Here is a 15817-nt window from a genome sequence, read left to right on the forward strand (position 1 = left end):
ATGATTATTTTTACTTCGGGTGCATCCTTTGTTTGGGTTATCTTCCTGCTATGTTGTATCATGACAGTGTATGTTAAAACTCTAGCTTCTGGGCCAGGCGTGGTGGCTCATGCCCAAAATCCCAGCATTTTGAGGCCGAGGTGGGTGGATTGCTTGAGGTCAGGAGTTTGAGACCAGCCTGGCCAACATAGGGAAACCCTGTCTCTACTAAAAATACAAAAATTAGCTGGGCGTGGAAGCGCATGCCTGTAATCCCAGCTACCTGGGAGGCTGAGGCACAAGAATCGCTTGAACCCAGGAGGCAGAGGTTTGCAGTAAGCCCAGATGGCGCCACTGCACTCCAGCCTGGGCGACAGAGCGAGAGTCTGTGTCAAAAAACAAAAACCACCTCTAGCTTCTGGACTTGAATCAAAACTTGGGTATGTGGAACCTTTTCAAGGCTTTCTCCCTTAAGTGAGATCAGACCATTTCAGCTGTGTGTCAGAGGTGTGGCATCTTTGAATTTTATATCCACTTTAATTTCCATGTTTGTGTTTTTTCTAGTTTCTCCTTGGACCAAGATGACTGATGGAAAACTCTCCACCTCTACAAATGGCGTAGCCTTGATGGGTATTCTGGATGGTCGACCAGGAAACCCCCTTCAGAACCTGCAACACGTGAATCTCAAGGCGCCCCGACTCCTCTCCGCGCCTGAGTACGGGCCCAAGCTGAAACTCAGGGCTTTAGAAGACCGGCACAGCCTCCAGTCCGTGGACTCGGGGATTCCTACCCTGGAGATCGGGAACCCGGAGCCTGTACCCTGCAGCGCGGTCCACGTGAGGAGGAAGCAGTCCGACTCCGACCTCATCCCCGAGCGGGCCTTCCAGAGCGCCTGCGCGCTGCCATCCTGTGCGCCACCAGCTCCCAGCAGCACCGAGCGGGAACAGAGCGTGCGCAAATCCTCCACGTTTCCCAGGACAGGCTATGACTCGGTAAAGCTCTATAGCCCGACCTCCAAAGCCCTGACCCGCAGTGATGATGTCTCCGTCTGCAGCGTGTCCAGTCTTGGGACAGAGCTGTCCACCACGCTGTCCGTCAGCAATGAGGACATCTTGGACCTTGTGGTCACGAGCAGCTCCAGTGCCATTGTGACCCTGGAGAATGACGATGACCCACAGTTTACCAACGTCACCTTGAGCTCTATCAAGGAAACCCGTGGCTTACACCAGCAGGACTGTGTTCATGAAGCTGAGGAGGGGAGTAAATTGAAAATATTGGGGCCATTTAGTAACTTCTTCGCAAGGTAATGCTATCTTTGCCCTCTAGAAGATCGTGGTGGTTGAGTCCAGACCAGTCTCCTTGTTCCTGTCTCAAATGTGTCGTGTGTTCTCTGTGGTGTTAGGCAGGCACTGTCTCACACAGATAATTGGGCCTTTTCCCAGAAGCCCGGAATCCTGTGGGATTGTGAGAACTGGTCTGTTGGGGATTCTGTTCTTCGGTGTCCCTGGCTCATTTGCAGTCTGTTGTCACGTCTCTGCCTCTGACCTGCTGTGGCTGTCCCACAGGTGGCCAGTGTTACCAAATCAGCAGCCTGAGCCTCTGTGGGCCCCTGTGCACTCATAACTTAATGTTTCTTGGGCCAAGCAGAGGGCACTGGTGAGGGTGACACCAGTGAGTAACTCTCATTTCTAGTGCCAGCCCCTGCTGGCGTAGTGCAGTGCTGGCATGCCGGGTGTCCCAGCCGTGTCCCTGTGCTCCTGGATGGCTGTGCTCTTGTGTGCCTCCCCTGGCCCTGCCTCTGCTGTAGAGGTGTGTGCTCCGCTGCACTGCAGCCCTATGCATTCCCAACGTGCTGGGCCTGGCCATGCACTCCGTCCCCATGGGGCCTTGTCACCTGAGTGCTGGAGTTCCTGTGTCTCCCTGAAGCCCTGGGGGGGCTGCGCCTTCAGCTTCTGCCTCTCATTTGTGCTCTCATGCTTTTGTTCAACAAGTGCCTATTTCCTAGGCCCTGTTCTAGGCTGGTCATGTGGGGTAATACGGTGAGAGAAATGATGTTGGGTAATGACTTAGGGTGGGCTTGTGGCCTGGGGGTGGTGGGAGTGGACACCTTCGTCACACAAGCAAATGTGAACTCCTGAACAGTGCCATGCTGGGAGGAAGGGCACAGGGGCTGTGGAGAGTACATGTAGAATAGAGATCTGTGGCTGGGTGCAGTGGGTCACTCCTGTAATCTCAACACTTTGGGAGGCTGAGGTGGGTGGAGCACCTGAGGTCCGGAGTTCAAGACCAGTCTGGCCAACATGGCAAAACCCCGTCTCTACTAAAAATACAAAAATTAGCCAGGTATGGTGGTGCACGCCTGTAATCCCAGCTACTTGGGAGGTGGAGGCAGAGGTTGCGGTGAGCCGAGATCGCGCCACCGCACTCCAGCCTGGGCGACAGAACGAGACTCCATCTCAAAAAAACAAACAAAAAAAGAATCGTGATCTGCTCCATAGCTGCTCTTTGGAGGGCTCTGGGGCCAGGGCTTGACAGGTGGGAACATTTCTGCAGTTGACCCTGGCTGCCCCGTTTGTGTGTCTCTAGCAGAACCCACGTCAGACATTGCAGTACCGGGTGTCCCTTTGAGATGGTGTGGTGTGCCGGCTGGAGTCAGCTGGAGACTCTGACTGTGGCCAACACATTACCACTGCCTTAGTTGCTTCATCAACTAAAGGGGATCATCTCAGACGAGCCTAAGGCCAGTCCTGAGTGAGATGATCTGTGGTGTGGCCTGTGGTTTTGTCGGGAAACTTTCTTCTTGAATGTGCTGACAGATAGGTACCTTGGTACCATGAGCACAGTTCCTGGTCTCAGAACGCAGTAACTCAGCGATTGCCCTCAGTGGGAGGAACCTGGGAACTTTGGGGGAGATCTTGTCACTATCCCTTCTGAGGCTGTAGCCATATCGTGGTGTTGCTGTGGTTAGATTTGTGTGGGGGAACTTCCCCGTGCTCAGACGAGTGTGTTCAACTGTCCCTGCTTATGAACAACACCTGGTACCCGTTCCACGCGGTCCTCAGGATCCATCCAGACATACAGAATCAGAAGCTCAGCGAGAAGGGCCTGAGGATGGGTTTTCAGAAATCTGGGAAACCTTGCTCGAAATGGGGTTGGCCGGGAAACAGCATGGTGGAAGGAGTGTGGCTTTGGATTTCAACCGACCTGTGCCATGTCCAGCTCTGTGCCCTTGAACAAGTTCCTTCACCTCCCAGTCAGTTTTCTCACCCCTAGAACCGTGCGTGGAGGAGCGTGGCCCGTATGCCCATTATGCTGTTGACGAACGCCACACGCTCACCTTTGTCCTCGCACGTTCTGTCTCCGCTGCCTCACCTGAGAAGTGGGGATAATGAGCCCTTCCTTCCATGGCAGTGGGGATTAAAATGGGTTAGCATGTGAGAAATTTAATGCAGATCCAGACACGTAGTAAACTTTTAAGTATGAGTTGCTTGTGGCGATCATGGCCACGTTGCTCTTTCTGCCGCCGCTGTGATTCAGCTGACTGAGCTGTGTGTATTGGATTCTCTTCCCCTTTGAAAGGAAGCATCGTTGGTTATGCAATTTCTAGATTATTTCTAAAGCGACCGTTTCTTGAAAGTCATACTCAGCTTTGTGCTGCAGGAAACAAGTGTCTCTTCTTTTATTCCTTGGTTGCTTATCCTCGTTGTGATGGCTGTGACATTGTTATTGTGAGCCTCTCTGAACTACCTTTGGGAAGATAATGGAATATAATGAAAAATGACTTAAAACAAGTGATGACATGGGCAGAGTCTAGGGTTCTTTTGTCCTAGAGTCTTAAAAATGTTAGAGAAGAGTTTCCATGTAGAGTTCCTTTGAGGGGAAAGGGTTTCTGTGCCAGAATCTTTAGAGCTCACTAAACATTTTACAGGTGAGTAAATGGAGTTACAGCGAATGTTCATTAATTCAGCCCAGGGCCTGGCCCACAGCAGGTACCCAGAGGACTGTGGGCATCGTGAGTCTTTGCTGAGGGCAGGGCTGGGGCTAGAGCTGGTCCTCTGGGGTTCCCAGCCCTGGCTTCTGAGCCATCCTGTTTCCCCACTTTGTCCCCTCACTCTCTTGCCTTCTGGTTTCCTTGTCCTCAGTGAATCAGTCTCTGGGTTATGGAAGGACGTGTGAACAGTGTAGTCTAGGAGAACATGCTCGGAGGGAAGGGTGGAGACGGGCAGGGGTGACCTTGGCTGCTTGATGAGGTGGGAGCAGGGGAGTGACAGGAGGGCTGGCCAAGCCTGACCACAGCCTCCCAGAAGCGCACGCCCGGCTTGCATTTGTCCTTCACCCACACTGTAATGAGCACTTCTGTCCCAGACTCCAGCCTGAGCTTTAGAGAGAGTCCCTGCCCTTATGGAGCTCATAGTCTGATGGGGTAGACAGATAAGGCATTTCACGGGCTATGGGGGCGGGCACAAGTGCTGTTACTGTGGGCGGGGAGGGGGTGGCACCGCAGCCGAGAGTGCTGGTTCAGGAGTTCATGCTGGCTGGGTTCCTCGTGAGTCCTCCTATTTAATCGCTGTGGGCCTTGGGCAAGTTACTTCTCTGAGCCTTAAGTAGGGGATAAAACTACTGTATAAGGTTAGAGATCAAATAGAGCATTTAACTTCTTGGCACTCCGGAAGTAGTAGCTTTCTGTGGTTCTAACAGAAATATTATCATTTCTAAAAAATACTTTTTCTAAAGCTTTCTCTAGTTCTCACTCCCATATTGTGCTTGCTTCAGTCAAGCTGTTGCTGAAGAAGTCAAGAGCAGGGTCTCTCCCACTGGCCGATGTTTTGGGGTAGATGCGTCTTTGTTGTGGGCGGCTGTCCTGTGCATTGGAGGATGCCTTACAGCTTCCCTGGCTCCGACCCACGGGATGCTGGCAGTACTCCCCAAGTTGTGAGAGCCAAAAATGTCTCCAGACATTGCCAGATACCCCAGGGAGGGGCTGACAGAATCACCCAGCCTTTGAGAATAAGTGTTGGGATTTGCTTCTTTGAAGGAAATTTACTAATGTAATTCGAGGACGATTTTCATTTGTGTAGAAGAGTGGGACCATGTTAAGGGATCATATGAGCCCAGTGTAGATTAACAGTATTTATTTAGAAACCCAGACAGCAAGTGTAAGAGAAAGTCAGTAACATGCTTGTGGTGGGTTTATTTTCCACAGAAGATAGGGTTGGGCTCTGTGAAGCCAGGGGTTTAATCTCCTAATCCACATTGGTCTGGAAGTTGAGAATTAGATTTGACCAAGTACATCGTCTCTTGTGTAGCCCCTTTACGGATCTCTCAGATGATCTGAGTGCCCTTTGCTAAGGAGAAGTGTTTGAACTGCATTGAAGGATCAGGAGCTTGCCCAGTGAAGGTGTGGGGCAGAGGGAACAGCTTGTGGCAGGCTGGGAGGTGGGGGCACCTGGCTGTGTTTAAAGAACTGGAATGATGGATTTTTCCGGACCACTTCATGACCTGGCTGGGAGCTCCTTGGGGGCAGAGCCTGTGTCTGGTTCACCCTGGCACCAAGTGTAATTCACAGGCAGAGAAGAATATTGGTGGTTGAGAGCAGGGGCTGCTCTGACCCAAGTTTGAACCTCAGTCCTGCCATTTTTGTACTGTGTGATCTTGAGGAAGTCACTTAGCCCCTGCGATCGCCAGTGTGTACTTGAGTGACATGGGGTAATGGCACCTCTGGTAAACAGTTAATATGAGGGGGCCGGGTGCGGTGGCTCATGCCTGTAATCCCAGCACTTTGGGAGGCTGAGGTGGGCAGATCACCTGAAGTCAGGAGTTTGAGACCAACCTGGCCAACATGGTGAAACCTCATTTCTACTAAAAATACAAAAATTAGCTGGGTTTCTGTAACCTGCACTGAAAGCTGACTAATTCAAGTAAGTACCGTGAGTTTTCATTTACATGTGAGGAAACTGAGGCAAGGGGTGCTTAAGTGGTTTGTCCAAGGATACAGGGAAATAGGAACAAGTTCATGCTTCTGAGGGTTGTTGGGATTAAATGGGGAGGGAGTGTACATAGATGGGATGCACTGGGCACATCGCAGCACATTAATGTCTAGTCTGTGTTTTTATGTTGCCTGACTGTAATTTACTCCTGCTTTGGCCATCTTAGAATTAGCTCTAGTGACCTGAGATGGAACATTGTAACTATGCCTTTTCTGTGCAAACAGTTTGTTAATATTGCTGGTGACTTTGCCCTGGCATTATGGATATACAGATGGCACCTGCTATGGACCTGCGTTGCTGCTGGTGTGTATGAGCTTGTATGTTGCTGTGATCCTGAGAGAGAGTGCTGGGTGGTGGTCTCTTGATGTCACTGTTTGCTGGTGTGTGGTCTTCGGTAAGGCAGGTGCTCAGTCTCTCTGGGGCTTAGTGTCCTTGTTTGCAGAATGAGCTGAGGGGTACGTACTTTACATTAGAGTTGCGGCGATGAAAGGACCATTCTAATCAAGGTGTTGGGCTGCAATTGCCAGGCAGTAAGGAAGCAAGAAGATTCGAAAGTGGGCAGACTAGTGCTGGAGGCCACTGGGTCAGTCCCTCTACTGTGTGATGAGGATCTGGAGAGAGATGTGAACAAAGCAGCAAAGCCCGTTGACAGCTCAGAAAGAAGTAACAGGGCTGAGATGCCAGCCGGCCTTCGAAAGTGCTGTCCACCCGCCTGAGGGTGGAGGTGGTGAGGGATCAGCTTGTGCAAAGTCATGGGGGCAGGAGAGAGCCCAGCCTTCCTGGGAAGGTGCCGTAGCATGAGGCGCTCAGGAGGGGCAGGGGTAGGAGGGGAGACCACAGAGATGGTAGACGCCCAGATGGGGCAGGACTTTGAGGACGACATTTAGTCTCAAGACTCAAAGCCTGTCACAGCCAGACTGCGTAAGATGAAAGTCTGCACAGGAGCGGATGGGCTGCCTTGATGAGAATGAGTTAAACTGTTAGCTGGATAGAGTCGAGATGAGCAGCTCCCTTTGGAGAATGCAGTTGCCCTGTTCTGAGCTCAGCTTCTGGGCCAGGCACTTCCGTCGCTTTCTAAAGCATTTCACAGCTCACTGGAGACAGACTCAGAAAGGCTAACTGCACAGACTGCAGAGCTGCGATTTGAACATTCACTTGTTAACTCCAAAGTCCATGCTGTTTCTACAAAAGACACCACCCTGTCTCTTGTAACATGTGTAACGTGATCAGAAAGGGGGAAGTGCGGGGCTGGGAGAGCAAAAGTTGATGAATGAGAAATCAGAGGTGCAATGGTGATTTTGCAGGGCGGTGTTGGAACTGTGATGCTCTGCAAAAGGGAGGAAGCGAGCAGAGCTCTAAGCCGGGTCAGGGTCTAGCTGGGTGGCGTCTGTCCGGGCACTGAAGCTCCTTGGTGGGAAGACGGTTGGAGAATTGCTTCTTGAGCCATCGCGGGCCAGCAGGATGAGAATGCCTTTTCCTCCTCCAGTTACTCCAGGCATTTGAAAGTGTGGGAGTGAGGCTGGAGTCAGCTGTTTGTCACGGGGCCTGCTGCTGGGTTGGTGGCCTTTGTGGGCTGGCCATCGACAGGGGAGGGAGATACAGTAGAATCACTGCAGGTGCCTCCTGGAGGCCTTGAGCCAGAGAGAAGCAGAAAGGACTTTAGCAAGCAAGGAACTCGTAGGATGGTTCCCATTATTCCTCACTAAAAGTCTATGAGGGGGCCAGGCGCAGTGGCTCACGCCTGTAATCCCAGCACTTTGGGAGGCTGAGGCGGGCAGATCACTTGAGGTCGGGAGTTGGAGACCAGCCTGGCTAACATGGCGAAACTCCATCTTTACTAAAAATACAAAAATTAGCTGGGCTTGGTGGTGGGTGCCTGTAATCCTAGCTACTTGGGAGGCTGAGGCAGGAGAATGGCTTGAATCTGAGAGGTAGAGGTTGCAGTGAACTGAGATAGTGCCATTGCACTCCAGGCTGGGCAACAGAGTGAGACTCCATCTCCAAAAAAAAAAAACCTGTGAGGGGTCTCAGTGATTTCGGAAACTGGCCTTTGTTTAAGTGTTTGCACAGGCACACACTTACTCTGGGTCTTCTTTTTTATTTATTTTTAAAATGTTTTTGAGATGGAATCTTGCTGTGTTGCCTAGGCTGGAGTGCAGTGGTGTCATCTCGGCTCACTGCAACCTCTGCCTCCCGGGTTCAAACGCTTCTCCTGCCTCAGCCTCCTGAGTAGCTGGGATTACAGGTGCGCACTACCACACCCAGGTAAGTTTTGTATTTTGAATAGAGACAGGGTTTCTCTATGTTAGCCAGGCTGGTCTCGAACTTCTGACTTCGTGATCTGCCCGCCTCAGCCTCCCAAAGTGCTGGGATTACAGGCGTGAGCCACCACGCCCGGCCTCACTCTGGGTCGTCTGACACTGTTTTGATTCCCCCATCCCAAGGGTTTAAGTTCCCTGGTTGTGTGTTTTTGTACCAGGTGGATTTTCAGCAGATTGATTACCTCTCGATTGCAGAATGTCTGCACTTCTTCTCCAGCTACTGGTTTACACAGCTGGGTTCTTACCAAGCATTGATTCAGCACCTGGGAGGTCACTGGTAACCTTGACCCGAGACGTTTCTTTAAATCTGGGTGAGCTTCAATTTGAGGTTGTGGTTCATGTCTGGAAACATGCAGCTGATGGTGTCACTGCACACATGGTTGAAAGGAGCCATAGGACGCCAGCTGTGTATGTGCTGGACACACACAGGAGGTTGTCTGGTTACTACTGCAGATGCCGTCTGCAGACCTGCCAGTGGTCCAGCCACGCTCAGAAAGAACAGCTGTGCTTGTAAGGGTGTGCTGCTTCCCTGTGCTTTCCTGGGCTTTGTTTTCTCTTGGCAGCAAATCACAACCATAATGATCCATTTTTTGAGTGGCTGCTATGTACCAAGCACTGTGCTAGGTTCTTAAATATGTTTCTCATCATACATTCTTTAAAAAAAAATTGACTGAGCACCTGCCATATGCCAAGGCACTGTTCTAGGTGCTTGGGATTCATTTGTGAACAAAACAGAGCCCCTGTCCTCGCAGAGCTTAAGTTCTAGCAGAGGGTGCTGATGGTAAACACAGTGAGTAGATGGAGGGTATGTGTTGGCAGACTTAAGAGCTACGGAGAAAGCCAGCAAGCAGAGGTGGTACGAGGTCCTGGGAGGAGCGGAGAAGGCAAGTTACACAATGAATAGACTGGTCAGGATAGGCCTGAAGGAGAAGAAGAGATTGAAGCAAAGACTTGAAGGTGGCCAGGCGGGTGGCTCACGCCTGTAATCCCAGCACTTCGGGAGACCAAGGTGGGCAGATCACCTGAGGTTGGGAGTTCAAGACCAGCCTGGCCAACATGGTGAAACCCTGTCTCTACTAAAAATACAAAAATTAGCTGGGTGTGGTGGCGTGCACCTGTAATCCCAGCTACTCGAGAGGCTGAGGCAGGAGAATTGCTTGAACCATTCGGGCTTGAACCCTGGCAGAGGTTGCAGCGAGCCAAGATCGCCGCCACTGCACGATCTTGGGCGACAGAGCAAGACTCTGTCTGGAAATTAAAAAAAAAAAAAAAGACTTGAAGATGTCAGTCACAAAGTTAACCAAGCAGGTACTTGGAAGGAGAGTGATCCAGCAAGGGAGAAGGATGCAGGCAGGCCTGATGCATTTGAGCACAGATGCCCTGGGGATGGACAGAGAGAAGGAAGGGATAGGGTCAGTGGGACCAGATTCTGTATGGGCATGTAGGCCATTGTGTGATGTTGGCTTTGACTTAGACTCATTGGGGAGCCACTGCAGAATTTTTGTCTTTTCGAGATGGGGTCTTGCTGCAGTGGCCAGCCAGGAGTGCAGTGGCCATTCACAGGTGCAGCCATAGTGCAGTGTGGCCTTGAACTCCTGGGCTCAAAAGGTCATCCTGCCTCAGCCTCAGAATAGCTGGGCCTACCACGCCACTGTGCCTGGGCTCTACCGCAGAATTTTGAGCAGAGGAGTTGCCGTGGTGTTTTGCTGCTGCATAACAAATAACCACACATTTGGTGGCTTGAAACAACATGGCTGTCCATCATGGTGTGGCTGGGTTCCCCTCGGGCACTTATCAGGATGAAACAGCATGTTGGCGGCTGTGTCCCCGTCCGAGTCTTGGCTAAGGAATTGTCTGCTTCCAGGCTCACTGAGGCTGTTGGCAGAGCTCGTTGTGACTATAAACTGAGCTCATCATTTCCCTGATTGCTGTCAGCTGAGGGTCACTTGCAGCTCCTAGAAGTCACCCAAATTCTTTGCTGTGTGGCCCCTCCATATTGAAAACCAGCAACAAGGCTTCTTTTGTGTCGAGTCCATCTCTCACTCCAAATCTCTTCCCAGAGAGAACACTGATTGCTTTTAAGGGCTCACTGAAATTGTGTAAGGCTCATTGAGAATCCCCTCCCCTCCCCTCCCCTCCCCTCCCCTCCCCTCCCCTCCCCTCCCCTCCCTTCCCCTCCCTTCCCCTCCCTTCCCCTCCCTTCCCCTTTCCCTTCCTCTTCCCCTTCCCCTTTCCCTTCCTCTTCCCCTTCCCCTTCCCTTTTCTAGAGACAGAGTCTCGCTTTGTCGCCCAGGCTGGATTTCACTGGTGCCATCATAGCTCACTGCAGACTTGAACTCCCAGGCTCAAGCCATCCTTGCACCTCAGCCTCTGGAACAACTAGGATCACAGACGTGCGCCATCACACACAGCTAATTTTTAAAATTTTTTGTAGAGACATGGTCTCACTTTGTTGCCCAGGCTGGTCTCGAACTCCTAGCCTCAAGTGATCCTCCTGCCTTGGCTTCCCCAAGTGTTGGGATTGAGCCACCATGACCCACTGTGCCTGGCCTACCTCTGTTTCTTAAAGTCATCTGTGCCATTTGATGTAACCTGATCACAAAGTGACTGTCCCATCATATTCATAGTTTATGCCTGTGTTCAAAGGGAAGGGTATGAACATCAGGGAAAGGGAATCTCAGAAGTCTGCCTGCCATAGGAGTAGTGATTTCATTGAGTCCTAAACAGAATGCCCTGAGGTGCTGTACTGAGAGGAGGCTTCCGGGCAGGGGAAGGGCAGAGCAGGGAGTCTGAGGAGGCTGTTGCAAGAGTCCAGACAAGAGGTGATGATGGCTTCACCTGGGTGGCAGCTGTAGGGAGGGTGCGATTTGAAGAATGGATGTGGGTGTGGAGAAAAGAAAGGAGTCAAAGATGACTCTGAGACTTTTGGCCTCAGCCAGTGGAAAATAGAGTTGCCAAGTTGGAGCGAAGATGAGGGGTGGAGTTTGAGACATCTTAGACATTTGCAGGAAGGAGGTGGAGTAGGTGACTAGAGAGGATCCTGGCAGGAGTGGGGCTGGATGGGAGGTATACATTGACTCGTTGGCATTGGAGGTGGTTTGAAACCAGGTGAGGTCTCCTTGGAAACAGGCGGACAGAGAAGAGGACCAAGGAGTGAGCCTGAGGCCTGCCGGCACCACGAGATCTGGGAGGAGAGGAGGAAGCAGCAAAAGCGAGAAGGCAGGGCTGGTGAGCTGGGAGGGCACGAGTGTGGGGTCTGGAAGCTGGGTGCCGGCCCGGTGAGCATGGGTATCAACAAGGGGAGGGGCAACTGGGCAGAGGTTGCTGAGAGGGCAGGGCAGATGAGGACTCAGAATTGACTGTTCAAGCACTTTGGGAGACCAAGGCAAGTCAGGAGTTCGAGACCAGCCTGGCCAACATGGTGAAACCCCGTCACTACTAAAAATACAAAAATTATCTGGTGTGGTGGCGGGTGCCTGTAATACCAGCTACTTGGGAGGCTTAGGCATGAGAATCGCTTGAACCTGGGAGGCAGAGCTTGCAGTGGGCTGAGATTGCACCACTACACTCCAGCGTGGGCGACAGAGCGAGACTCTGTCTCAAAAAAAAAAAAAGGAAAAAATGAAAAGAATTGACTGTTAAGCAATGAGGAGGCCATCAGTGACCTTTGAGCAGAGCTGTTTTAGTGAATTGGTGCAGGCAAAAGCGAAACTGGAGTAAATATTTAAGAGAGAATGGGGCCGGCATGGTGGCCTCACACCTGTAATCCCAGCACTTTGGGAGGCCAGGGTGGGTGGATCACTTTAAACTGGGAGCTTGAGATTGGCCTGGGCAAAATAGTGAGACCCCATCTCTACAAAAAATAGAAAAAATTATCTGGGTGTGGTGGTGTGCACCTATAATCCCAGCTACTTGGGAGGCTGAGGTGGGAGGATCACTTGACCCAGGAGGTCGAGGCTGCAGTGAGCTGCACATTGTTATCACCAGGGGTCTGCTGCACTGGTCCACTGCAGTGATCGCGCCACTGCATTCCAGCCTGGGTGACAGAGTAAGAGACAAAGAGACTGGGAGAAGAGAAGTTGGAAGCAGTGAGCAGATGATTCTTTTGGTGGCTTTGCTACAGAGTGGAGCAGAGAATGGGGTGATAGCTAGAGGCAGAAGTGGTGTGATTTTTTTTTTCCTTTTTTAAGATTGGAGAAATACAGGGTTTTGTTTGTTTGTTTGTTTGTTTTTAATTTGAAAACAACCTAGTAAGAGAATAAGAGGTGAACATATCTGGGAGAAGAGAGAATCACTGGAGCTTTGTCCTTGAGTTGCATCTGAAGGAGTGGGATCTAGAGTTCAACAGAGAAGTGGCTTCAGCTGGGGAGAGTCCAGCGTAGCAGGCGCCTGGGAGAGGATGGGGCACAGGTAGATGGGGAGGAGGGTGCTTGCTCTTGCAGGCACTCTCGTGCGTGCTCTCTCCCTCTCCTTCCCTCTCTCTCTCCCTTTTCCTCTCCCTCCTCTCCCTTTCCCTCTCACTCTCTTCCCCTTCCATGCTTGTAGTCTATTGTTTGTAGTGTTGCTTCATTGTTTGTGTGTGAATGTACTTTTTTTTTTTTTTTTGAGACAGAGTCTCACTGTATTGCCCAGGCTGGAGTGCAGTGGTGTGATCTCGGCTCACTGCAGTCTCTGCCTCCCAGGTGCGAGCGATTCTCCTGCCACAGCCTCCTGAGTAGCTGGGATTACAGGCACGCGCCACCACACCCAGCTAATTTTTGTATTTTTAGTAGAAATGGGGTTTCACTGTGTTGGCCAGGCTGGTCTTGAATTCCTGACCTCAAGTGATTCGCCCACCTCAGCCTCCCAAAGTGCTGGGATTACAGGCATGAACCACCGTGCCTTGCGTGAATATAGATTTTTAATTTCAACATATTTACTTTTTAAAAAATAGACTTTATTTTTTAGAGCAGTTGTAGGTTTACAGCAAAATTAAGCAGAAAGGATAGAACTCCATGTATCTCCTTCTTACCCTCATGTGCACAGCCTCTCCTCTCATCAACAGCCCACACTGGAGGAGTCCATTTGTTACCGTCGATGAGTGCACACTGGCTGACACATCATTATCACCAGGAGTGCAGAGTCTACATCAGGGGCCACCCTGGGTGCTGTGCACTCTGTGGGTTTGGACAGGTGTATAATGACATGTATCTGCCGTGGCCGTATCACACTGAGGAGTTTCACTGCCCCCAAATCCTCTGTGATCCACCTGTCCGTCTCTCTTTTTCTCCTAACCCCTGGAAACTACTGATCTTTTTACTGTCACCATATTTTTGCCTTTTCCAGAATGCCATACAGGTGGAAATCATTTTCAGACTGGCTTCTTTTACTTAGTAATGTAAATCCGAGTCTCTTCATGTCTTTTCATGTCTTGATAGCTCATTTCTTTTTAGCACTCAATGATATTTCACTGCATGTATGTACCGTAGTTTATCCATTCACTGCTGAAGGACATATTAGTTGCTTCCAAGTGTTGGCAATTATGAATGAAACTGCCATAATCATCTGTGTGAAGATTTTTGTGTGGACATAAGTTTTCAGCTCCTTTGGGTAAATACCAAGGCGTGCAGTGGCTAGATTATATGGTAAAGTATGTTTAGTTTTGTAAGAAACCAGCAAACTGTCTTCCAAAGGGGCAATACCATTTGACTCCCCCTAGCAATGAATGAGAGTTTCTGTTGTTCCACATCCTCCCCAGCGTTTGCTGTTGTCAGTGGAAGTTCTTGTTTGATTGCTCTGGGTTTTTGTTTTGTTTTGTTTTTGGTGAAGTAGGAAGCAGGGTCCCGAGGATGGGTGTCTTAGTCTGTTTGAGCTTTTTTTTTTTTTTTTACTTACTTATTTTTTGAGACAGAGTTTCGCTCTTGTTTCCCAGGCAAGAGTGCAATGGCGCGATCTCGGCTCACCGCAACCTCCGCCTTCTGGGTTCAAGCGATTCTCCTGCCTCAGCCTCCCTAGTAGCTGGGATTACAGGCATGTGCCACTGCGCCCGGCTAATTTTGTATTTTTAGTAGAGATGGGATTTCTCTGTATTGGTCAGGCTGGTCTGGAACTCCCGACCTCAGGTGATCTGCCCGCCACAGCCTCCCAAAGTGTTGGGATTACAGGCGTGAGCCACCACGCTGGGCCTTTTTAAAATTTTTAAACATAATATTGTAGACAAGGTGGCTTATAAACAACAGCAATTTGTTTCCCACAGTTCTGGAGGTTGGGAGGCGTAAGATCAAGGTGCCAGCAGGTTCAGTGTCTGGTGAGCTGTTGAACGTGTTTTTTTATAAGGGCACTAATCCCACTGGGGAGGGCTCCACCCTCATGACCTAGTCACCTCCCAAAGGCTTCATTTCCTAATACTGTCAACCTGAGGGTTAGGATTTCAACATGTGAATTGGGTGGGGGCACAAACCCTGGGGCTATAGCAGTGGGGATGGTGTGCTGGGTTGGAAGCTGTGTGAAAGCCATCAAGGCGTGTGGGAGAATGGATAGAGAGGGAAGGAAGCATTGCTGGGGGGCAGCAAGGGCCCTGCCAGGTGATCAGGGACCAGTCATCTTGCTGCACGTCTTTCTCCAGCCATGTTTTTTGCACAGGTACACATGCAGGGCAGGCTTGTCTTTGAGCTAAGTGTGTACAGGGAAGGGAGAGAGAGGCAGGGCTCAGGGACGTGTGAGGGTGATTACATTGGGGCATGGATTCTCTGGGCGGTGGAAGGAGGGTGGATTAGAGAGGCAGGATGGAGACCCTGAAGCCTGGAGGGTAGTGGGGCGTCGCCACCACCGTGTGGGCGGGGAGGCTCCAGTCACACGGCCGGCTGGGAGTGGAGCCTGCAGGGTCAGTTTCCACCACGTCTGACGTAGGCTCCCCCCGGGGCCGTTGCATTGCTGATTGAGCCGCATCTGGTGAGCCTGGTCCAGGAGTGTTGGAGAAAGGAAGTGGAGGTCTTCATTCCACTCCTCCCGTGTGCTGGGTGGGGAGAGGGAGGCAGCAGTGCCATCCCGGGCATTGTGGTGGTGGGCGCTGCTTTGCTGGGCTGGCCTTGCCGAGACACAGCTTCTTCCCATGGTGTAAGAGCCTCCCCATTTGTGAACAGCACCCCATCCTCAGGGAGAGCTTGTCTGGGGGAGGACCGTGGGGATCAGCCCTGACTGTTGGCTGTGCAGATCCCTCTTCTGGGGGCTGCCTGGTGGCCCCAGTGCTAGGAGCTGCATGAGACAGTGGTGCCATGCTTGGCCACCCTGCCCTTGGGTGGACATAACCTCACATGCTCCTCTGGAGAGGGCCAGGCCAGGATAGCAAGGGGGGAAGTCAATGCCAAGAGGAAACATCTGGGAGGAACACGGATCGTGGTCACACGAGCGTGAGGCACCACTTCCTCTTCTTCAGTCCTTGGCCCTCTCCAGGGGATCCCAGCCTCACTCCCAGCTGGCTGCCCACAGCAGGTGTCCCCTTGGCCTTCCCACCAGGCACCAGCCTGGCAGCTCCCCCTCCCCAGGACCAGG

The 15817-nt window shown here is 51.3% G+C and overlaps 1 protein-coding gene across 3 annotated transcripts in view; it reads left to right on the plus strand.

Annotated features, from left to right (window-relative positions):
• TBC1D14 (TBC1 domain family member 14) overlaps positions 1-15817 on the plus strand; it is a 124376-nt gene that overhangs the window by 16365 nt on the left and 92194 nt on the right. For all 3 annotated transcript variants that reach the window (XM_003816459.7, XM_034951958.3, XM_034951959.3), the window contains exon 2: positions 544-1282. In XM_003816459.7, the coding sequence (XP_003816507.1) occupies positions 561-1282 (722 nt within the window). In that variant the 5' untranslated portion in view covers positions 544-560. The remainder of the gene's footprint in view (positions 1-543; positions 1283-15817) is intronic.

This window comes from Pan paniscus, chromosome 3, assembly GCF_029289425.2.
Source record: "Pan paniscus chromosome 3, NHGRI_mPanPan1-v2.0_pri, whole genome shotgun sequence".
Taxonomy (NCBI): Eukaryota; Metazoa; Chordata; class Mammalia; order Primates; family Hominidae; genus Pan; species Pan paniscus.